At 45.6% G+C, this 23,123-nt stretch overlaps 1 protein-coding gene across 1 annotated transcript; it reads left to right on the top strand.

The window, feature by feature from the left end:
* Positions 1–560: 560 nt before the first annotated feature.
* Positions 561–17,275, top strand: SLC2A3 (solute carrier family 2 member 3; the record flags this gene model as incomplete). Its single annotated transcript, NM_001134117.1, is given in 10 exon segments — positions 561–729; positions 2,654–2,746; positions 3,407–3,567; positions 4,960–5,200; positions 5,804–5,966; positions 6,572–6,759; positions 10,503–10,607; positions 11,934–12,035; positions 13,410–13,613; positions 14,868–17,275. Coding segments are annotated over 10 exon segments (1,491 nt in total). The 3' UTR covers positions 15,087–17,275.
* Between the last annotated feature and the right edge of the window lie 5,848 nt (positions 17,276–23,123).

Here is a 23,123-nt window from a genome sequence, read left to right as displayed (position 1 = left end):
GATTATAGACCCAGCCTATAAACAAAAAACGACTGATAAATTCATAGGATCAAGAATTCTTACTACACTCTTTCTAACAACCTTAAATTTCTGATAGTAGCACCCACTTGACTTTGTTTTGTATAGATATATTTATTCTCATCTCTGTAGATTGTTTTAATCCCAAGCAGATGCGAGAGCAAAAAAATAGTGTATTTGCCCTCCCTCCAGGCTTTTCTGGTAGCATTTTGTCTGTGAAACTAGGAGGCTGTAGCTGCTATTAGAAGAGGGAAGGAGTAAGGATGAGCTTTTGAAAAAAAAAAAGAAAAAAAAAACCCAGGGTGGAGAGAGTGGAAGGATGTGGTTTTAAGAGAAGGGGGAGGGAGGGCGTTATTGTCTGCGGGGCGGGGGCGGGGGTAGTTCTGATAACACAGAATTCCGACAGATCACAAGATTGTTTCAGGGGGGTGGGGTGGGGTGGGGTGGGGTGGGGTGGGGTGGGGTGGGGCTGGGGGCTTGTCGCCCTTTCAGGCTCCACCCTTTGCGGAGATTATAAATAGTCATGATCCCAGCGAGACCCAGAGATGCTGTAATGGTGAGACTTTGGAGCCTTCCTGAGGACGTGGAGAAAACTTGCTGCTGAGAAGGACATTTTGAAGGTTTTGTTGGCTGAAAAAGCTGTTTCTGGAATCACACCCCTAGATCTTTCTTGAAGACTTGAATTAGATTACGGCGATGGGGACACAGAAGGTAAGAATGATATAATTACTGGTTATTTTTGCTTGTTTGGGATACACTAAGAAAGGCAAGTATTAGTGGTAATTGCCTTGTTTTATTTTCTCCTAAGTCACCAAGCCATCTTAAGGCCTTTTCATTTCTTCTCTAGCCTGCACTGCTGCCGCTTCATCAGTTCTCTCTGAATGTCGTACAGTTCTGTTCACCTTGTTATCATAGGAAAGTCACCCGGAGAAGTTGTGTTTGCTTCTCAGGTTTATTTTAGGTAACCATATGCCACTGAGGACGAGATGGTTGAGTGTTTAGAGGATCGGGCTGCTTGGTTGTATGGATTACAAGTGTGGGTCTCAGAGCCAGTGTGAAGATTTCTCTGGAAGCATTAGACCTTGAAAAGGTCTGTGTTTGGGGGCACAGGCCAGGGTCCAGCCATCTGTTTGTCCTATAACCTATGGGGTTCGTGGATGCTAAGGAGAAAGAATTCCAGTCGTCCTTCTTATTAGGGTTAAAATTGTGAGTGCAGGACATACTAAAATATTGAGTGTTGTATGTGCAATATTTGCAGGGAGAAAGGCTTTTTTTTTTTTTTTTGATTGAGTTTTGCTCTTGTTGCCCAGGCTGGAGTGCAATGGAGCGACCTCAGCTCACCACAGCCTCTGCCTCCCGGGTTCAAGCGATTCTCCTGCCTCAGCCTCCAGAGTAGCTGGGATTACAGGCATGAACCACCGCGCCCGGCTAATTTTGTATTTTTAGTAGAGACGGGGTTTCTCCATGTTGGTCAGGCTGGTGATCCGCCGACTCCCGACCCCAGGTGATACGCCCGCCTGTACAGCACAAAGAAAATGTAGGAAAATAAGAAAGGGATGGAAAATTATGAGACTAAAGAAGAAAAGGCCCTCAAAGATAGTGAATGATGAGAGGAGACAGAAGAGACTTTTACTAAACGGAAAAAGATTCAACAGAGCATTGTACTGGCAGGGCCCTCCGGGGTACCGATGCTTAGCTGGGACTGAGACATCTGGGAGGCTGCAGGCAAGGTCAGTTCTCCTGCTGGAGCTCCCAGCCTGCTGCCTAATCTGCCCGACCTGAAAGGAAAGGAGTTTAAGGTTGAAGGGATTTTGGATGGGATATGAAAGGTTGAAGGGATTTCGGGTGGGGTGGGGTGAGGGGGAATGGCATAGAAGATGGCCTCAGGTATAAAAATTGAGCTGCTCCAAGGTGGAAATGGAAAATGTCTCGCCCAGCTGAATTATTCCAGGCAAGGTGAAGATGACCGGTTCTCCCCACTAAGAAATGTCTCTTATATGTTGGGTGCAGAGTAAGAGTGTACTTTCTTCCCCTGCGCGGGAGTTAGGGATAGCAGAACTGTATTTAATAAATGAAGACTGAAATGGGGCCAGGATGCAGTGGGTAGATCCAGTAGGTTACATGGTCCTGAGAGATAAGAGACTCAAAGAGCCACCCAGCAGTGAAGACACAAACTACCACCCCCCCCACCACCACCACTGGGCTTCCATGGAGTCCGGGGTACAGATCAGACTGCACTGTATTTGTTTCCAAAATGGTCAATTCTTAGTAATCCTACCCAAGGCTGTGTTGTCCTCTGCCCTCCCAGTTCTTGAGTGGAATTCTATGCCTACATTTGCCTGATGCAAGTTTTTAAATATTTCCAAACTGACCAACCCAGTTTCTCTTAACTTCTTCCTTCCCCAATTTTCTTTCCATTTTTATCAAGTTAGCTTCACATTCTTATCTCCAGATAAGTTCTTTAGTACAATCTATTCCTTTGTCTTCCCCATTAATTACCTAAATCTCATTTGATGTTCTTTTCATACCACTCATAGCTCAAATTCTCCTAATACAGTTCCATAATTAATAAGAAACAGTCATCAATCACAAGTTTTAAGGACTATTCTCTCCTCCCTGTCCTCTGTCTCTCCAGGTCACCCCAGCTCTGATCTTTGCCATCACAGTTGCTACAATCGGCTCTTTCCAATTTGGCTACAACACTGGGGTCATCAATGCTCCTGAGAAGGTGAGTGCCAGGCCACAAGAATTAGAATTTAGAATAGAGAAGTTATTGCTTTAAGTAGGGTTTCAAGAATTCAGAATTTAAGGCCAGGCATGGTGGCACCTGCCTGAAGTCCCAGCTACTCCTGAGGCTGAGGCTTAAAGATCACTTGAGCCCAGGAGTTAAACACCATCCTGAGCAACACAGTTAGTGAGGGTCCCTCCCCTAACTAGGGGATTTTAAGACCAATTTTGCATCTATCCTGTCCAAGACTGAAGATGGAGACAATATTGGTGGGGAAAATTAGTGGGGTCATCTAATCAAAGCAGAAAGCTCACTTACTCCCTGAACCCTGGGCGGTGCTGTTCTTCCTCCCACTCTTTCACCTCATAGTGATGCACTTCCTGTATTATCCCTTAGGGGTTAGTTACAAAGAAGCTGGGTTCCTTTAGCAGAGGGCCGGGGTAGACTGTGAACATCGGTGCTGCCACCTACTGGGATTTTCAGGACATATAAAATTACTATTCCAGGGAGAGTTAACATAAATTCCAGTGTCATCTGCCCCTTCCATTCCCGTCTATTTATTCCCTTGATTCTCTAGGAAGGAAATGATCCCTAATATTTGTCTTTTGTTCTCATCCAACTGTAACAGTCTGTTCTTCCACCAACCCTTTTATTTTGCAGATCATAAAGGAATTTATCAATAAAACTTTGACGGACAAGGGAAATGCCCCTCCCTCTGAGGTGCTGCTCACGTCTCTCTGGTCCTTGTCTGTGGCCATATTCTCCGTCGGGGGTATGATCGGCTCCTTTTCCGTCGGACTGTTTGTCAACCGCTTCGGCAGGTATTGACTAGAAACTGGGCAAGGAAGTGGGCTCTACCAGCCGCATTGAGGACAAGTGTGGAGAGTTAGGGTAGGGAGGTGATGATGCCTTTGAATAAGAACACCTTGAATTCTAATCAAGGGAAACCTAGTCTAACTGGCCCCGAATATGACTGCCCTTGCTTGGAGCTCCACTACCCTGGCTAGCTCCCACCCAACTGTGCAAGAGATGAACTGTGTGAGTGATGGGCCTTTGCAGTCCAGCTAGGGATAGTTCAGAATTATTCCCTAGTAAACTCAGCTATGGGGTTTCCAGAAACATACTTAATTTACAAGGTCCGAAGTTGTTTACTTGTATTAAAAAATTGGGGTTTCATATAAATGTTTTTATTATTTTACACAGGATTGGTAGGAATTATTTTTGTACTTCTTCAGTTATGACTAATGAAGGAACTGTTTTAATTTGCCAGTTAGGCAGGGTGTGGTGGCTCACGCCTGTAATCCTAGCACTTTGGGAAACCAAGGCAAGTGGATCAGCTGAGGTCAGGAGTTCGACACCAGCCTGGCCAACATGGCGAAACCCTGTCTCTACCAAAAATCCAAAAATTAGCTGGGCGTAGTGACAGGCACCTGTAATCCCAGCTACTCAGGAGGCTGAGGCAAGAAAATCACTTGAACCTGCGGTGGGGGTGCAGAGGTTGCAGTAAGCTAAGATCTGGCCACTTCACACCAGCCTGGGCAAAAGAGCGAAACTCCGTCTCAAAAAAAAAAAGCCAGCGCCGTGGCTCATGCCTGTAATCCCAGCACTTTGGGAGGCTGAGGCGGGCAGATCACAAGGTCAGCAGACCGAGACCATCCTGGCTAACACGGTGAAACCCTGTCCCTACTAAAAATACAAAAAATTAGCCAGGTGTGGTGGCGTGCGCCTGTAATCCCAGCTGCTTGGAAGCTGAGACAGGAGAATCTCTTGAGCCTGGGAGGCGCAGGTTGCAGTGAGCCGAGATCCCGCCACTGCACTCCAGCCTGGGCGACAGACCAAGACTCCGTCTCCAAAAAAAAAAAAAAATTGCCAATTAGATATTCTAGAAATGCGATTGGAATTCACATTTAAAAATCGATAAGGCAACCTGTTTTACTTCATTATGTTGTTCTTTTGTTTTTTGCCACCCAAGAAAGAGGGTCCTGCTCTGTCACCCGGGCTGGAGTGTAATGGCCCAATCATAGCTCACTACAGCCTCGACCTCCCACCTCAGCTCCCTGAGTGCCTGGGACTACAGGCAGGCACTGTCACACCTGCTTCCCAACTAGAAATGTTCTGATAATAGAAAGTGAAAAATAAAAGTTAGATCAAAAAAAAAGAGGTTAGGAGCCTCTCACTTTTCTAATTCACTTTGTCTTTGATTAACCTTACAGGCGCAATTCAATGCTGATCGTCAACCTGTTGGCTGTCATTGGTGGCTGCTTTATGGGACTGTGTAAAGTAGCTAAGTCGGTTGAAATGCTGATCCTGGGTCGCTTGATTATTGGCCTCTTCTGCGGACTCTGCACAGGTTTTGTGCCCATGTACATTGGAGAGATCTCGCCTACTGCCCTGCGGGGTGCCTTTGGCACTCTCAACCAGCTGGGCATTGTTGTTGGAATTCTGGTGGCCCAGGTAATCTAGAACTTTTCATACTTAATGAGGGTTAGTTTCATGGGTCATTAAAAAAGTTAACATAGGTAAAGCACTGAAGAATATCTGGCACATGTTCAATTACATATGGAAGTTTTAGATATTGTTACTATAGCTCATAGACAGTAACTGAAGAAGCGGGCTGAGCCTGGGCGCTGTGGCTCACGCCTGTAATCCCAGCACTTTGGGAGGCCGAGGTGGGTGGATCACGAGGTCAGCAGATCAAGACCAGCCTGGCTAACATGGTGAAACCCCATCTCTACTAAAAATACAAAAAATTAGCCGGGCGTGGTGGTGGGCACCTGTAGTCCCAGCTACTCCGGAGGCTGAGGCGGGAGAATGGCGTGAACCCGGGAGGCAGTTTGCAGTGAGCCGAGATTGTGCCTCTGCACTCCAGCCTGGGTGACAGAGCGAGACTCCGTCTCAAAAAAAAACCAGGCTGAGTAGAGAAAGGAAAGGAAACACAATTTGTTTGTTTTTTCACATGGTAAAAGAATGTATGATTTTCTGAAACTTTTTGTGTTTTAATGAACTTGTGGCCTGTGAAGTATGGGGTTTATAGCATTATCTTTGTGTGGTTTCTAGATCTTTGGTCTGGAATTCATCCTTGGGTCTGAAGAGCTATGGCCGCTGCTACTGGGTTTTACCATCCTTCCTACTATCCTACAAAGTGCAGCCCTTCCATTTTGCCCTGAAAGTCCCAGATTTTTGCTCATTAACAGAAAAGAAGAGGAGAATGCTAAGCAGAGTGAGTATCTTTCACACCTTACTACGTGAATTATGGTTGTGGTTTGCTTTAGGGATGATTGTACTGGACCTATTTTCTGTTACACTCTTTCCCTGCCCCTCAGAATCCAAGTGAGGAGGGTTCTGATTACTCCTGAGTAAAATTTTCAGCCCCTAAAGAATGAGGTGAAAAGGCAGGTTTAGAAATGGATGCTATCAGGCTGGGTGTGATGGCTCATGCCTGTAATCCAGCACTTTAAGAGGCCGAGGTAGGTCACCTGAGGTCAGGAGTTCAAGACCTGCCTGAAACAACACGGAGAAACCCCGTCTCTACTAAAAATACAAAATTAGCCAGGCATGGTGGCACATGCCTGTAATCCCAGCTACTTGGGAGGCTGAGGCAGGAGAATCGTGTGAACCCAGGAGGTGGAGGTTGCAGGGAGCCGAGATCATGCCATTGCACTCCAGTCTGGGCAACAAGAGTGAAACTCCGTCTCAAAAAAAAAAAAAGGAATGGATGCTATCCATCACCTCATCTCGTGCGGCCCTTTCCTGGCTGCCTTACAGGAAGAGTGAATTTGGGGCAGCACGTTGTCTTTATCCTTTCCTCTTTCTTCTTTTCACCAGTCCTCCAGCGGTTGTGGGGCACCCAGGATGTATCCCAAGACATCCAGGAGATGAAAGATGAGAGTGCAAGGATGTCACAAGAAAAGCAAGTCACCGTGCTGGAGCTCTTTAGAGTGTCCAGCTACCGACAGCCCATCATCATTTCCATTGTGCTGCAGCTCTCTCAGCAGCTCTCTGGGATCAATGCTGTGAGTATGATACTTTAGGGTCAAACGTGTCTTAGAGTATTTTACTTAAAATGCCAGGCATGGTGGCCATGTGCCTCTGTAGTCTCAGTTACTCAGGAGACTGAGGTAAGAGGATCACTTGAGCTCAGGAGTTTCAGTCTGCAGTGAGCTATAATTATGCTACTGCATTCTAGCCTGGGAGACGGAGTGAGACTCTGTCTCTGAAATTTAAAAAAAGGAAAAAAAAAAAAGAGCCTGGAAGGACACTGGCAACTTCAGAGTGAACTGACTTCACCAGTCTGTTTTTACAACTAGAATAGCGAGCATGGTAGTTTAAAGAGGGCATGATAGTTTAAAGAGGGTGGCAAAACGGAAGCTAGCATTTGGCAGATAGCCCTTGTATTCCATGCAAATATCAGCTTCCTGCATTTGACTGTGGACTGTAGGAAGAGAGTATTCCTGTGCCTTCTAGTCAATATGGATATTAAGAGCACCCTTGTCCCACCTTTTTAAATATTGATTCATCCCCTAAGGGTTTTCAGATAGTCTTTGATCAATGGGATTAAATTATTTTGTAACAAAGCGTTTTGCAAAACTTACTATTTTGAGCATTTTGATGCTCAAAATAGTAGGTTGGTTCTTGGAAGTTTTCTCCTACCTAGCACACCAGGATATTTGTATTTGAAGTGGCAGTGCTTTTCTTATAAGGGGTTAGAGGCTGTTGTGTCAGAATCTGTGAGGAGCCAAGTGTGGTGGCTGCTCATGCCTGTAGTTCCAGCTACTACTCAGGAGACTGAGGTGGGAATATCACTTAGGCCCAGGAGTCAAGCCTGGGAAATATAGTATGACCCTGTCTTTAAAAAAAAAACTTGGGAGGAAATACACAGTAGTTAGAAAAAGCCTCCTAGGTGATTTTGATGAATCCCAGTCTGAAATTTCCTCATTTGGAAATGATAATGTAGGCCACACGTATTACTGGAGAAAAATGTGCTCCCGAGACTTTCCAGAGCAGCAGAGCTGGGACTAGGCAGGTGAGGCAGCTATGTGCAAGTGTAGCCCTGAGAATGAGCACCTCTTTAAAGAATGTACCTTGCATTAGTTCTGTGCCTGTTTAAAAAAAGAAAAAAGAAAGAATAAAAGAATGCACCTGAGGCAACTCCCTAGCTGCCTCACCACAGTCCAGGCCCTGCAAAACAAGATCAGGAAAAGATCACCTGTGAGAAATGACAAGTGATCCGTGAGCAGTCTGAGGGACAGACTCCTGCCACTTCAGAGTATGGTGTGTACATTCTTTTTTTTTTTTGAAACAGTCTCACTCAATCGCCCAGGCTGGAGTACAGTGGCGTGATCTCGGCTCACTGCAACCTCCACCTCCCGGGTTCAAGCGATTCCCCTGCCTCAGCCTCCCGAGTAGCTGGGACTACAGGCGTGTGCCACCATGCCCGGCTAATTTTTGTATTTTTAGTAGAGAACGGGTTTCACCATGTTGGCCAGGATGGTCTCGATCTCTTGACCTCGTGATATGCCCGCCACGGCCTTCCTAAGTGCTGGGATTATAGGTGTGAGCCGCTGCACCTGGCCCATCCTCTTTTGAGGTGAAGTCTTGCTCTGTCACCCAGGCTGGAGTGCTGTGGCACAATCCCAGCTCACCACAACCTCCATCTCCTGGGTTCAAGTGATTCTCCTGCCTCAGACTCCCGAGATTACAGGCGGGATTACAGCCCAGATTACAGGTGCGCACCACCATACCTTGCTTATTTTTTCGTATTTTTAGTAGAGAATAGAGAGATATCACCATGTTGGCCAGGCTGGTCTCAAACTCCTGACCTCAGGTGATCCACCCACCTCAGCTCTCTCTCCTAAAATGCCAGCCTTACAGGTGTGACCCACCTTGCCCGGCATGTACATTAATTATTGTTGGACTAAGCTGGCTCCCAATTTAGTCAATGAGTAGATTTTGCACCAGGTATAATCTCACCCAAAGCTGGCTGCACCAGAATTATAGGGGTTGGGATTCCTGAGTCAGCTGAATTTGAGAATCTCTGTGTAAGAGACCTGAAAATTGTCTGTAAAAAAATAAATCTGATGCACAGCAGGCTTGGAAATCACTTTTCCAACCTACTTTTGCACAAATGATGATTTCTAATTTCCCTTATGGACAAATGGGTAAGAGGTTGCATTGTATCATGTTTACCTAGCAGAGTTAACTATTTAGGTGAGATGATGTAGGAGTTACCTTGCTTGGTGACACTAGATAGCAAAGTCATTTTACTATAAGAAGTTTTATTGAGATGTGTACATGTACATTAGGTTTTTGACGTGTAGACATTATGTTAAGGAAAAGAATTGGCATACCTATTTATTGCTTGTTTAAACTGCTCAAGTAATTACTTTTGCACTAGCCTAATATCTGTCCCCACAAGCTTGACGTCATCATATATGTTGAGATTTTTTAAGTCTTAATTAGCCCTAGAGTAGCAGGTTTTTCAATAATGACTCTACAAATCTCAGTTTCAAAAAACAATTATCTTATTTTAGAAAATATGAATATACATAGTTTACATCTTACATAATAGGGATTTAAAGAGTTGTTTCGTGAGAAGGTAAATCCCAATGTAGAGGTCCATATTCATCAAAAAGACTAATAAATATTGCTATGGAGGCAAATACTCTGGGTGAAATAAACTGAAGTGAACCTCGGTAACCTAGATAATGTTCCCTTGTTAACCTGAGGTCTGAGTCCAGTATTTTAATATCTTAACTATGGTAGTTGTAGCAACTTTAGATTTTAGCACAGTGCCTAGCAAACAACATAATAAGTTATTTAATATATATTAAATTGCAATAGTAGCTGGTATTATTTCATAAAACACTTCAAAAGGGCCTAGGTCTAGGAAATACAGCCCAACCTCTGCTTATTCAATGAGCAGGATAAGGTTATTCAATTAGTTCACTATCAAATTGAGACATCGATGTGCCTATCAGTGTTTTGAGGATTTGGGGAAGAGCCAATTAAAAAAGCATTTAGCTGGGCCTGATGGCACATGCCTATAATCCCAGCAACTTGGGAGGCTGAGAGGCAGGAGGATCACTTGAGACCAAGAGTTTAGGACCAGCCTGGGCAGCAGTGAGTTGCTGTCTCCACTTATAAAAAAGAAACCAGTTAGTAGGAATTACACCTTCATATAAGTTAGTGAAGTGGACATAAGCAAGAGGAAATGGAACACTGGGAATAAGCATTTTTAGAAGAAACAATATAAATGAGTAGCTAGAATTAAGAACATTTAGAAAGAGAAAGGAGGGCCAGGTGCGGTGGCTCATGCCTGTAATCCTAGCACTTTGGGAGGCCAAGGTGAGCAGGTCACTTGAGGTCAGGAGTTCGAGACCAGCCTGGCCAACATGGCAAAAACCCGTCTCTACTTAAAACTACAAAAATTAGCTGGGTGTGGTTGCAGGCACCTGTAGTCCAGCTACTCAGGAGGCTGAGGCAGGAGAATCACTTGAATCTGGGAGATGGAGGTAGCAGTGAGCTGAGATTGCGCCACTGCACTCCTGCCTGGGTGACAGATCGAGACTCCCTCTCAAAAAAAAGAGAAAAGAGATAAGATACAGAAGATAATTCATTTGCAGAAGGGATATTAGTATTGAACAAAAACCTAGAAAAAGGACTTCTTACCCACTGGGACTTTTAAGTTTATTTTTGAGGGTTCTGTGTAACTGGTATGCAGAATTGTATCAAAGTTGCATGTTTTCTTTTCTCCTAGGTGTTCTATTACTCAACAGGAATCTTCAAGGATGCAGGTGTTCAAGAGCCCATCTATGCCACCATCGGCGCGGGTGTGGTTAATACTATCTTCACTGTAGTTTCTGTAAGTTGGATGGTTTGGTAATTTTGGGGGGAGAAAAGAATCCTTGCTACAGATGTTCAAATATGGATTGCATGACCCCACCATCATTTAGTTACCTTTTTGTTGTTTAATTTTCCTTTGGGAAAAAGAGATACATTTAATGTTGGATGTAGTCTTCACTCCTCAAGCAAATATGGGATGGATGGGAAAGGAGGGAGTATAGAAGGGACTATATAGTATGCTTTGAACTTGGAATTGGAGGAGAGGTGTTTGGAAAAACTCTCAAACTCTGTTATTCCACTATTTTTACACTAAAACAACAATAATCAACAGAAGATATCTGTGATCCCCAGAATATGTGAGAATTCTTTCCCCATGAGGTGGGCAATCAGTTCTGTAGTGGACACCATCTAGGTGTCCTGCGATTTAATTATGACACTGTCTACCTGGAGATAGCATCAGATCTCACAGGTTGATGGCCCAGTTCCCAAGACTGCCCCCCACTCCTGATGCCAATCACAAGCTCCAGGTTGTTTTACCTGTGCTTCTGACCCACCAGCTGTAGATCAGGATTCCCACGACACCCTCTTTGGGTTTGATTAATTTGCTACAGTGGCTCACAGAACTCAGGAAAATTGTTTCCTAGTTTGATTTAAAGGATATTTGAAAGCACAGAAATAACCAGTAGAAGAGATTCACGGGGCGAGGTCTGGAGGGATCCTGAGCATGGGCGCTTCTGTCTCTGTGGGGTTGGGGTGCACTCCTAGCACATAGATGATTTGTTGCTGACCTTCCTGTCAGCTTCCACGGGTTCAGATATCTGGAAGCTCCCCACACCCTGCCTTTTGGACCTTTTATGCAGACTTCATTGGTTCTCCGTGATTGAAGCATGGACAACTGTTCTGAAATGTGATTGGATAAAAAGGGAATGATCTGAACCCAGCTGGGCCTGTCTGCTTAGAGTATTTGTTGGCCTCTCTGTAGCATTTCTTCCTCTAGGGTGTGGGGCAGGACCCTCTCTGAAATGAGGGTTTTATGACCCACAGTCAGATTAGCATCCTGCCAAGTGGGAGGACAGGAGAAAGTCAGAGAAGAATTCTATTTTCTGAGGCCTGCTCCTGAGGCCTAAAGCATCCCAACATTATACCAAAAGACTCTACCAAGGGCTATGCGGATTTTGAGCCAGGACCTGTGAATGGAACACAATATGTATGTATATAAAATGATAAATCACAGGAGGTGTATCCATAACAAGTGTCCTGCTGTCGGTAAGGCAGATTTCAAGTAACTCAGACGCTGTTTTCATGGAAAGGAAAACTGAAGTTTCATGTCATATTCTTCTTCCAGCTATTTCTGGTGGAAAGGGCAGGAAGAAGGACTCTGCATATGATAGGCCTTGGAGGGATGGCTTTTTGTTCCACGCTCATGACTGTTTCTTTGTTATTAAAGGTGAGTGCTCTTTGAGTGAAAAAAAGGGAGGGGGAAAGGAGGAGAGGTTACAGTTGACTTCTGTGACACAAGGGGTGGATTGTTAAGGTTGCAGTTTGTCAGTAAAGTCAGAGGAGAGAAGCAGGATGCCCAGAGTTTAAGAAACATGGGTCATCAGAGAACTGGAGGTAAACTGTTAGAATCTTTACATTTATAGAACATTATTATAGCTTATAAAATAAATTATCTAATTTAATTCTTAAAATAATATCAAGGTAATCACACTTAATAGATGATGACATGGTCTCAGTATAAAGTGACATATATGAGATCATATAGATGGGATTGAAAAATTCAATCCTTGGCCAGGTGCGGTGGCTCACGCCTGTAATCCCAGCACACTGGGAGGCTGAGGTGGGCGGGTCACCTGATGTCGGGAGTTCAAGACCAGCCTGACCAACATGGAGAAACCCAGTCTCTACTAAAAATAGAAAATTAGCCAGGAGTGTGGTGCATGCCTCTAATGCCAGCTACTTGGGAGGCTGAGGCAGGAGAATCGCTTGAACCCAGGAGGCAGAGGTTGCGGTAAGTTGAGATGGTGCCATTGCACTCCAGCCTGGGCAACAAGAGCGAAATTCCCTCTCAAAAAAAAAAAAAAATCCAACCCTGGCTGGGCGCAGTGGTTCATGCCTGTCATCGCAACACTTTGGAAGGCCAAGGTTAGAGGATTGCTTGAGCCCAGAAGTTCAAGACCAGCCTACTCAACATGGCAAGAAACTGTCTCTACAGAAAAACAAAAAAAAATTTTTTTTTTGAGACAAGGTTTCACTCTGTCACCAGGCTGGAGAGCAGTGGCAGGATCTCAGCTCCCTGCAACCTCCGCCTCCTGGGCTTAAGTGTTTCTGCTGCCTCAGCCTCCCAGGTAGCTGGGATTATGGGCACGTGCCACCACACTCAGCTAATTTTTGTACTTCTTAGTAGAGACTGGGTTTCACCATGTTAGCCAGGCTGGTCTCCAACTCTTGACTTCAAATAATCCACCTGCCTTGGTGTGAGCCACAGCGTCCGGCCAAAAATTTTTTTTTTATTAGCCAGGTGTGGTGGCACATGCTTCAAGTCCCAGCGATTTGAGAGGCTGAGGTGGGAGGATTGCTTAAGCCCAGGAGATCGATGCAGTGAGCTGTTGTAGTGCTACTGCACTCCAGCATGGGCAACAGAGTAAGACCCTGTCTCAAAAAATAAAAATAAAAATAAATCCAAGCCTTTTGACTCCACAGCCACTCTTTGTATTGTACGTCAGGGACAGGAGGAGCTTGCCGTTAATTGCTTCTGGGAACCTAGATACTAGGTCACACTGTCTTTAAATTTAATTTTCTCTGTTCCTTCCTCTTACAGGATAACTATAATGGGATGAGCTTTGTCTGTATTGGGGCTATCTTGGTCTTTGTGGCCTTCTTTGAAATTGGACCAGGCCCCATTCCCTGGTTTATTGTGGCCGAACTCTTCAGCCAGGGCCCCCGCCCAGCTGCGATGGCAGTGGCCGGCTGCTCCAACTGGACCTCCAACTTCCTAGTCGGATTGCTCTTCCCCTCCGCTGCTGTAAGTAAACTCACCTTATCTTAAAACCAGCCTATGTAAGCTGACATGTTGAAGATACTCCTTAATAATACAGTAGTCTGGGCCTGGCATGGTGGCTCATGCCTGTAATCCTAGCACTGTGGGAGGCTGAGGCAGGTGGATCACCTGAGGTCAGGAGTTCGAGACCAGCCTGGCCAACATGGTGAAATTCAAAAATTAGCTGGGCATGGTGGCGCATGCCTGTAATTGCAGCTACTTGGGAGACCGAGGAAGGAGAATCGCTTAAACCTGGGAGGTGGATGTTGCAGCGAGCCGAGATAGTGCTACTGCACTCTAGCCTGCTCAATGGAAGCAAGACTCCATCCCTAAATAAATAAAAAAATACGGTAGTCCCTCCTCATCTTCAGTTTCAGTTACCTGTAGTCTAAAAATATTAAATGGAAAATTGCAGAAATAAACAATTCATAAAGTTTAAATTGCGGCCGGACACAGTGGCTCAAGCCTGTAATTCCAGCACTTTGAGAGGCCAATGCAGGTGGATAAGTTGAGGTCAGGAGTTAGGGACCAGCCTGACTATCATGGTGAAGCCCTGTTTCTACAATAAATACAAAAATTAGGCCGGGCGTCGTGGCTCACGACTGTAATCCCAGTGAGCGAGATCACACCATTGCACTCCAGTCTGGGCAACAAGAGAGAAACTGTCTCAAAAAAAAAACAAAGTTAGCCAGGCATGGTAGCACACACCTGTAGTCCTAGCTAGTCAGAAGACTGAGGCAAGAGAATCACTTAAACCCAGGAGGTGGAGTTCATGGTGAGCTGCGATCAAGCTTCTGCTCTCCAGCCTGGGTGACAGAGCGAGATTCCGTCTCAAAAAAAAAAAAAATCATAGAGATGGAGTTGCCCAGGCTAGTCTCAACCTGCTGGGTTCCAGTGATCCTCCCATCTTGACCTCCCAAAGTGCTGGGATTACAGGTGTGAGCCACCGCACTCGGCCCAGAAACACAGATTTAAAAAATAATACTCAAAAGTCCAAAAATACTCAGTAGACATTTGGAAGCATCTAACTGTAATGAAAAGGAATGACAGAAAGAAAACTAGAGAGAACTACAGTAAGTTAGCAATGGAATCATAAGTGAATCTCTGAAGAAACCTGTTTTCATTAAATATGGAAGGGTTATAGCTTGAAGTCTATTGGAAACATGAATGTGAAGGAAATTGAGTTTGTCAATGACCAGATTTTTATATCAACCTTCCTTTTTTCTGTCCTTTCTCTAGCACTATTTAGGAGCCTACGTTTTTATTATCTTCACCGGCTTCCTCATTACCTTCTTGGCCTTTACCTTCTTCAAAGTCCCTGAGACCCGTGGCAGGACTTTTGAGGATATCACACGGGCCTTTGAAGGGCAGGCACACGGTGCAGATAGATCTGGGAAGGACGGCGTCATGGAGATGAACAGCATCGAGCCTGCTAAGGAGACCACCACCAATGTCTAAGTCATGCCTCCTTCCACCTCCCTCCCAGCATGGGAAAGCCACCTCTCCCTGAGCAAGGGAGAGACCTCACCAGGATGAACCCCGGACTGCTTCTGAATGCTGCTACTTGATTCCTTTCTCATCACACGCACTCCATGAGCACCCCAAGGCTGGGGTTTGTCGGATCTTCAATGGCTTTTTAAATATTTTATTTCCTGGACATTCTCTTCTGCTTAGAAGAGACCAAGTGAACTACCTTCATTTCAGGAGGGGTTGGCCGCTTGGCATATGACAACTTTGCCAGCTTTTCCTCCCTTGGGTTCTGATATTGCCGCACTAGGGGATATAGGAGAGGAAAAGTAAGGTGCAGTTCCCCCAACCTCAGACTTATCAGGAAGCAGATACATATGAGTGTGGAAGGCAGAGGGGGTTTATGTAAGAGCACCTTCCTCACTTCCATACAGCTCTACCCGGCAAATTAACTTGAGTTTTATTTATTTTATCCTCTGGTTTAATTACATAATTTTTTTTTTACTTTAAGTTTCAGGATACATGTACAGAATATGCAGGTTTGTTACATAGGTATATATATGCCATGATGGAAATATTTATTTTTTTAAGCGTAATTTTGCCAAATAATAAAAACAGAAGGAAATTGAGATTAGAGGGAGGTGTTTAAAGAGAGGTTATAGAGTAAAAGATTTGATGCTGGAGAGGTTAAGGTGCAATAAGAATTTAGGGAGAAATGCTGTTCACTATTGGAGGGTAAATGATGTGGTGCCTGAGGTCTGTACGTTACCTCTTAACAATTTCTGTCCTTCAGATGGAAACTCTTTAAGTTTAATTTCTCATAAAAGTCATATACCTATATAATAAAGCTACTGATTTCCTTTGGAACTTTTTTCTTTAAGATAATAGTTTACATGTAGTAGTACTTGAAATCTAGGATTACTAACTAATATGGGCATTGTAGTTAATTACGGTTGATGGGTTCTAATTTTGGATGGAGTCGAGGGAAGGGAAAGCGATTTCTAGAAAGACTGTTCACCTCACTGAACGAAATAACTCCTTCTTGTAGTAGTCTCATTACTTTTGGATTAATCCCGCCACCTATCTCGTGGGATAGCCATCAAATGAGAAACCTAAAATAATTGGTTCTTGGTAGAGATTCATTATTTCTCCACTTTGTTCTTTAGGAGATTTTAGGTGTTGATTTTCTGTTTTATTTAAACTCATACCTTTAAAGGAATTCCCCAAAGAATGTTTATAGCAAACTTGGAATTTGTAACCTCAGCTCTGGGAGAGGATTTTTTTCTGAGCGATTATTATCTGAAGTATGTTGTTGCTTTAGGCTCTCGGCACGCTTGCGTATGTCTGTTACCATGTCACTGTGGTCCTATGCCGAATGCCCTCAGGGGACTTGAATCTTTCCAATAAACCAGGTTTAGATAGTATGAGTCAATGTGCAGTGTAGCCCACACTTGAGAGGATGAATGTATGTGCACTGTCACTTTGCTCTGGGTGGAAGTACGTTATTGTTGACTTATTTTCTTTGTGTTTGTTCCTACAGCCCCTTTTTCATATGTTGCTCAGTCTCCCTTTCCCTTCTTGGTGCTTACACATCTCAGACCCATTAGCCAAACCCTTGCCAGTGACAGTATTTTGGTTCTCAGTTCTCACTGTTCCCTCTGGTCTTGGAGGCTTTGCATAAAAATGCACATAGCTGAGGCCGGGTGCGGTGGCTCACACCTGTCATCCCAGCACTTTGGGAGGCCTAGGCAGGCGGTCAGGGGTTCGAGACCAGTCTGGCCAACATAGTGAAACCCTGTCTCTACTAAAAATGCAAAAATTAGCCGGGAGTGGTGGCGGGTGCCTGTAATCCCAGCTACTTGGGAAGCTGAGGCGGGAGAATCATGTGAACCCGGGACGCAGGGGTTGCAGTGAGCCGAGATCGCATCATTGCACCCTAGCCTGGGCCACAGGGCGAGACTCCGTCTCAAAAAAAAAAAATGCACATAGCTATGGAGTGGGCTTTAGCTTGAAAAGGTGACCTTGCAACTTCACGTCAACTTTTGGCTCCTCAAACAGTAGGTTGGCAATAAGGCAGGGTCCCATTTCTCACTGAGAAGATTGTGAATATTTCCAGATGGATTTTCTATTATTGTTACTCTGATCCTTTGTTTTAAAATAAAAATTCTGAATGTACACGACATTATGGGCTTATTTACTTTTTGTCCTTCCTGTAACCACAAAATCAGCTTTAAATCCTGACTTGGCTACTCAGTGCCTGTTGTGACTTTGAGACTTGTATGAGACCCTCATACTCATATGAGACTCTGTTCTTAGAGTCTTATACATAAGAGAATAGCAATATGTGTTTATTATGTAGATTAAATGAAAAAGCTGCGGTGGCCGGGCGCGGTGGCTCACGCCTGTAATCCCAGCACTTTGGGAGGCCAAGGCGGGTGGATCACCTGAGATCAGAAATTCAAGACTAGCATGACCAACATGGAGAAACTCCGTCTCTACTAAAAATACAAAAATTAGCTGGGCATGATGGTGCATTCCTGCAATCCCAGCTACTCGGGAAGGCTGAGGCAGGAGACTCGCTTGAACCTGTGAGGCGGAGGTTGCGGTGAGCCAGGATCGTACCATTGCACTCCAGCCTGGGCAATAAGAACAAAACTCCTTTAAAAAAAATAAAAAAGGTGTAAGACAAAATGCAGTTTCCTAGAGCTGAAGGAGATTATCCAAGAAAGGACATACTTGGAAGGAAGGCCACTGCCATCTCCTCAAAACTGAGGTGCACACCTTACTGGAGAATGTAGAGTTGCAGTCTACTGGAGAGCAGAGAAGTCTGCTGGTTTGCCTGGGTCAGTGCTGGTGTGCAGTCCCTGGGCAAGCAGGGAACACACAGCTGGTAACCAGACATGCAGATGTGCAGACGGAGTCGAGGCACCAGAGGGGTGGGAGGCCTGGAGTGTGGCATCCCTGTGAAAAGTGACCACCAGGCCAGGGTGTGGCTGGGGCAGGTCACCACCAAATTTCTTCTCATCTATACTGCTGGCCTATGGTGCAGCCACTGGAACCAGCAAGAGAATCCCCCTTCATCCTGCAGTATCCTTCCAGCACCATCTACTGAGAAAGCATTGCTCTTAGTACTCTAAAAAGGAAATGCTTAAAGGAATTCCATCCATTTAAAAGCAGGTATTGAGGGATGAATTCGGAGCTGACAGACAATAAATTGACAACTAGCACAAAAAGTGTTAGATGGCTGAGTAGGTAATAGTAGGTTTTGGTTGAGGGGATTTCCCCCTTCCACACCTCCCAAAGCCACCTGGGCTTTTAGAGAAAATTCAAGTTAAAACTTGTCCCCCACCCCACAACCCTCCTTTTTTTTTTGGAATCAAGTGTTTGTTGCAGAAACTTGGCCAAGGTTCCAAGTGGCCCCAGATGGTTGAGGTTGGGCTAGGGATCGCCTGCTCAGAGCTGGGCAAGTGAGACAAGGAAAAAGGTGGAGGGAGCGCCTCTGGGCCTGGAGCTTCAGAGCTGCGAGATTACGTTTCAGCCAAGCTGCAGGTGAGGCTTATGCGGCCCGCTCCGGCTCCGGTTTCGGCTTCGGCTCTGCGCTGTGGGCCTTCATCACGCCGTCCTCTCTCATCGTGAGCTGTAGATACCCAAAGAATGGCACCGATGAATCATCTAGTAACAAATCTGTCTTTCTGATGGGGGCCTTCGCTACACTGGCGTGGCTGAAACTGCGGTTCTCACCAACGTCCACCCTCTTCCTCCAGTTCGCCGCCCTGCCCCCAGCGAGCACTGAGCCCGCCAGCCCGACTTGGCGCTGCGGCCGCGACCACCCACCTCCCCACAGCCCAGGCTCCGCATGAGGCTGGGACTGGCGCACGGAGGCGGTGGGCGGTGGGGGGGGGGGGGAAGGGGTGGAAGGGGGAGGGGAACGGGGGTGCGGAAGCGGGTGGCGAGAAACTGGAGACCCTGCAAAAAGGCTGGGCCTGGGCCGCGCTGGCTCCCCCGCGAGTCCTCTTCACTGCGCAGGCGTGGGCAGCTGCAGAACCCTGTCATTCTTAGTTTGCTCATCATCACTAATATTCTTTGCTATGACCCAGGATATACCTGGAACCCAGCGACCTTGACCTGCCTTCCAATGCAGGTAAGTGAATTTAACTGCCCTTTCTGTATTGCTCTAGGCTGTGTTACTTGATAGGGTTGACTCCTGAGTTGGGATACATTTCAGGGATTACATTCAATTTTTTTTTTGAGACGGAGTTTCACTCTTGTCGCCCAGGCTGGAGTGCAATGGCACGATCTCAGGTCACCGCAATCTCCGCCACCCGGGTTCAAGCGATTCTCCTGCCTCAGCCTCCCGAATAGCTGGGATTAGAGGCGCGCGACACCACGCCCAGCTACACGCCCGGCTAATTTTTTGTATTTTTAGTAGAGACAGGATTTCACCATGTTAGCCAGGCTGGTCTCGAACTCCCGACTTCAGGTAATCCTCCCGCCTAAGCTTCCCAAAGTGCTGGGATGACAGGCGTGAGCCACTGCGCCCGGCTAAGTTTCATTTTTTAAAATGAGGAAATTGGCCAGGCGCTGCGGCTCAAGCCTGTCATCCCAGCACTTTGGGAAGCTGAGGCGGGAGAATCGCTTGAACCCGGGAGGCGGAGGTTGCAGTGAGCCGAGATCGTGCCATTGCACTCCAGCCTGGAAGACAGATTGAGACTCCGTCTCAAAAAAATAAACAGAAGAAAAAAAGTGAGAGAAGCCAGTCATAAAAGACCACATATTATATTACTCAATTTAGACGAAATTTCCAGAATAGGCCATTCTACAGAGAGAAAGAAGATAGATTTACTGGTGGCCTTGGAAGGGAAGAGGAGGTGGTGAAGAACACAGGGAGGGCCACGTGCAATGGCTCACGCCTGTAATCCCAGCACTTTAGGAGGCCGAGGCAGAAGGATCACTTGAGCCAGGAGTTCAAGACAAGCCTAGGCAATATAGAGAGACCCCGTCTCTACAAAAAATTTAAAATTTAGTCAGGTGTGGTGGCACGTGCCTGTGATCCCAGCTACTCGGGAGGCTGAGGCAGGAGGATCCCTTGAGCCAGGAGGTCGAGGTTGCAGTGAACCGAGTTCATACCACTGTACTCTAGCTTGGGGGACAGAGGGAGACCCTATCTCGAAAAGATATGAAACCGAAATATCCTGGCGGGGCGCGGTGGCTCACGCCTGTAATCCCAGCACTTTGAGAGGCTGAGGCGGGCGGATCACGAGGTCAGGAGATCGAGACCATCCTGGCTAACACGGTAAAACCCCATCTCTACTAAAAATACAAAAAATTAGCCGGGCGTGGTGGCGGGCGCCTGTAGTACCAGCTACTCAGGAGGCTGAGGCAGGAGAATGGCGTGAACCCGGGAGGCGGAGCTTGCAGTGAGCCGAGATCGCGCCACTGCGCTCCAGCCTGGGCGACAGAGCTAGACTCTGTCTCAAAAACATAAATAAAATAAATAAAAAATAAAACCTAAATATCCCCTGATAAGAAACTGGTAAACATAAATTTTGAAACATCCGTGGAATATAGTACTATGCAGATACTCTACATAATTAGGTAGATATTTGGTGCTGCTATGCTACAACATCCATGATGTATCACTGAGTAAAGAAAAGAAGTTAGAGAATAACATATTCAGTATGACCCCATTTGTTAAAAAAAAAGAAGAAAGACAAGAAAAGGAATCTTACTTATGTAGGCTTAGATAAGCATAGTTTCCGGAGTGATATTGAATAAATTGTTAATAATGGTTACCTCTGAATAATGGGAAGAGATCTTATTGAGAAGATATTTACTTTTAAATTTTTTCCATCTTGTGCTTTTTAAATATTTTGCTGGGCTGGCACGGTGGCTCACCCCTGTAATCCCAGCACTTTGGGAGACCAAGGCTGGCGGATCACCTGAGGTCAGGAGTTGAGACCAGCCTGACCAACATGGAGAAACCCTGTCTCTACTAAAAATACAAAATTAGCCAGGCGTGGTGGCTCATGCCTGTAATCCCAGCTACTCGGGAGGCTGAGGCAGGAGAATCGCTTGAACCCAGGAGACGGAGGTTATGGTGAGCGGAGATAGTGCCATTGCACTCCAGCCTGGGCAACAAGAGTGAAACTCTGTATCAAAAATAAAATAAAATAAAAATAAATATTTTGCCATGAGTATATTCTACTTTTAAAAACGTTAAGTACGAACAACAAATATTTAGAAAATTCTTAATCATCTCTCTTTTTAAAACATTGTAGCTTTTGGCCGGGCGCAGTGGCTCATGCCTGTAATCCCAGCACTTTGGGAGGCCGAGGCTGGTGGATCACAAGGTCAGGAGATCGAGACCATCCTGGCTACCACAGTGAAACCCCATCTCTACTAAAAATAAAAAAAATTAGCCGGGCATGGTGGCAGGTGCCTGTAATCCCAGCTACTCGGGAGGCTGAGGCAGGAGAATGGTGTGAACCCGGGAGGCAGAGCTTGCAGTGAGCTGAGATTGTGCCACTGCACTCTAGCCTGGGCGGCAAACCGAGACGCCGTCTCAAAAAAAAAAAAACACACATTGTAGCTTTTTCCTTCTTCATAGATTTGGGAAGCTTCATTGATCTTGGACTTTTGCCAGGAAGGCTTCATGGAACGTGGAGGCCCAAGATAAAGTCTAGGTAGTCTAAAAGGAGACCGCTGCATAAAGGATGAACAAGAGATCAAACCATGGTTCAGAAGAAGACAGCAGTCCTCTTTTGCTTTTTCACCTTGGTGCTGGACAGAGGAGGAAAAAAAAAAACTCACCAAGAATTCTTAACTACACATTGGTCCCCATGCAGTGTTGTTGTCTGATTTTATGCTGTGTGACTAAAAATCTACAAACAGAAAATATAACTTAAAGTGGTTCTAGATTAGTACAAGTCCTAAACAACTGAGAGAAGCAAATGTAAATCTTTTCTGGAGGAATGCCAGTTCAACTCAGAGTTCAAAGTAGTCAAAATTATAAAATAAGAGGCCAGGCGCAGTGGCTCACATCTGTAATCCAAGCACTTTGGGAGGCTGAGGTGGGTGGATCACCTGATGTCAGGAGTTTGAGACCATCCTGGACAACATGGCAAAACCCTGTCTCTACTAAAAATACAAAAGGCCAGGCACAGTGACTCACACCTGTAATCGCAGCACTTTGGGAGGCCAAGGTGGGTGGATCACTTGAGGTCAGGAGTTTGAGACCAGCCTGACCGACAGGGTGAAACCCTGTCTCTACTAAAAATACAAAATTAGCCGAGCATGGTGGCACATACCTGTAATCCCAGCTACTCGGGAGGCTGAGGCAGGAGAATCACTTGTACCTGGGAGGCAGAGGTTGCACTGAGCTGAGATCAGGCCATTGCACTCCAGCATGGGCAACAAGAGCAAAACTCCATTTCCAAAAACAAAACAAAACAAAACAAAATCCAAAAATTTGGATGGGCACGGTGGCTTACCCCCGTAATCCCAGCACTTTGGAAGGCTGAGAGGCAGGTGGATCACTAGAGGTCAGGAGGTCGAGACCAGCCTGGCCAAGACAGTGAAACCCCATCTCTACTAAAAATACAAAAATTAGCCTAGCATGATGGTGCACGCCTGTAATCCCAGCAACTCAGGAGGCTGAGGCAGTAGAATCGCTTGAACCCAGTCACTATTAAAGGAATAAGCCTTATAGATGATAAATTCCAAATATTTTACATGGGGGAAAAAACAGACTACATAAAGAAAAACAAACAAACCAACTTTTTTTTTTTTTTTAAGAGATGGAATCTTGCTATGTTGCCAAAGCTGGATGTGAATTCCTGGGCTCAAGCAATCCTCCCGCCTCAGCCTCTCGAGTAGCTAGAATTACACACACACACCACACAAACCAACTACCTTTTTTTTTTTTGAGACGGAGTCTCACTCTTGTTGCCCAGGCTGGAGTGCAATGGCACGATCTCGGCTCACCACAACCTCTGCCTGCCAGGTTCAAGCGATTCTCCTGCCTCATCC

The sequence above is a fragment of the Pongo abelii genome, chromosome 10, assembly GCF_028885655.2.
Source record: "Pongo abelii isolate AG06213 chromosome 10, NHGRI_mPonAbe1-v2.0_pri, whole genome shotgun sequence".
Lineage (NCBI taxonomy): Eukaryota > Metazoa > Chordata > Mammalia > Primates > Hominidae > Pongo > Pongo abelii.
The sequence above is the reverse complement of the archived record's forward strand: the minus strand, read 5'-3'. Positions and strand labels throughout refer to the sequence as shown.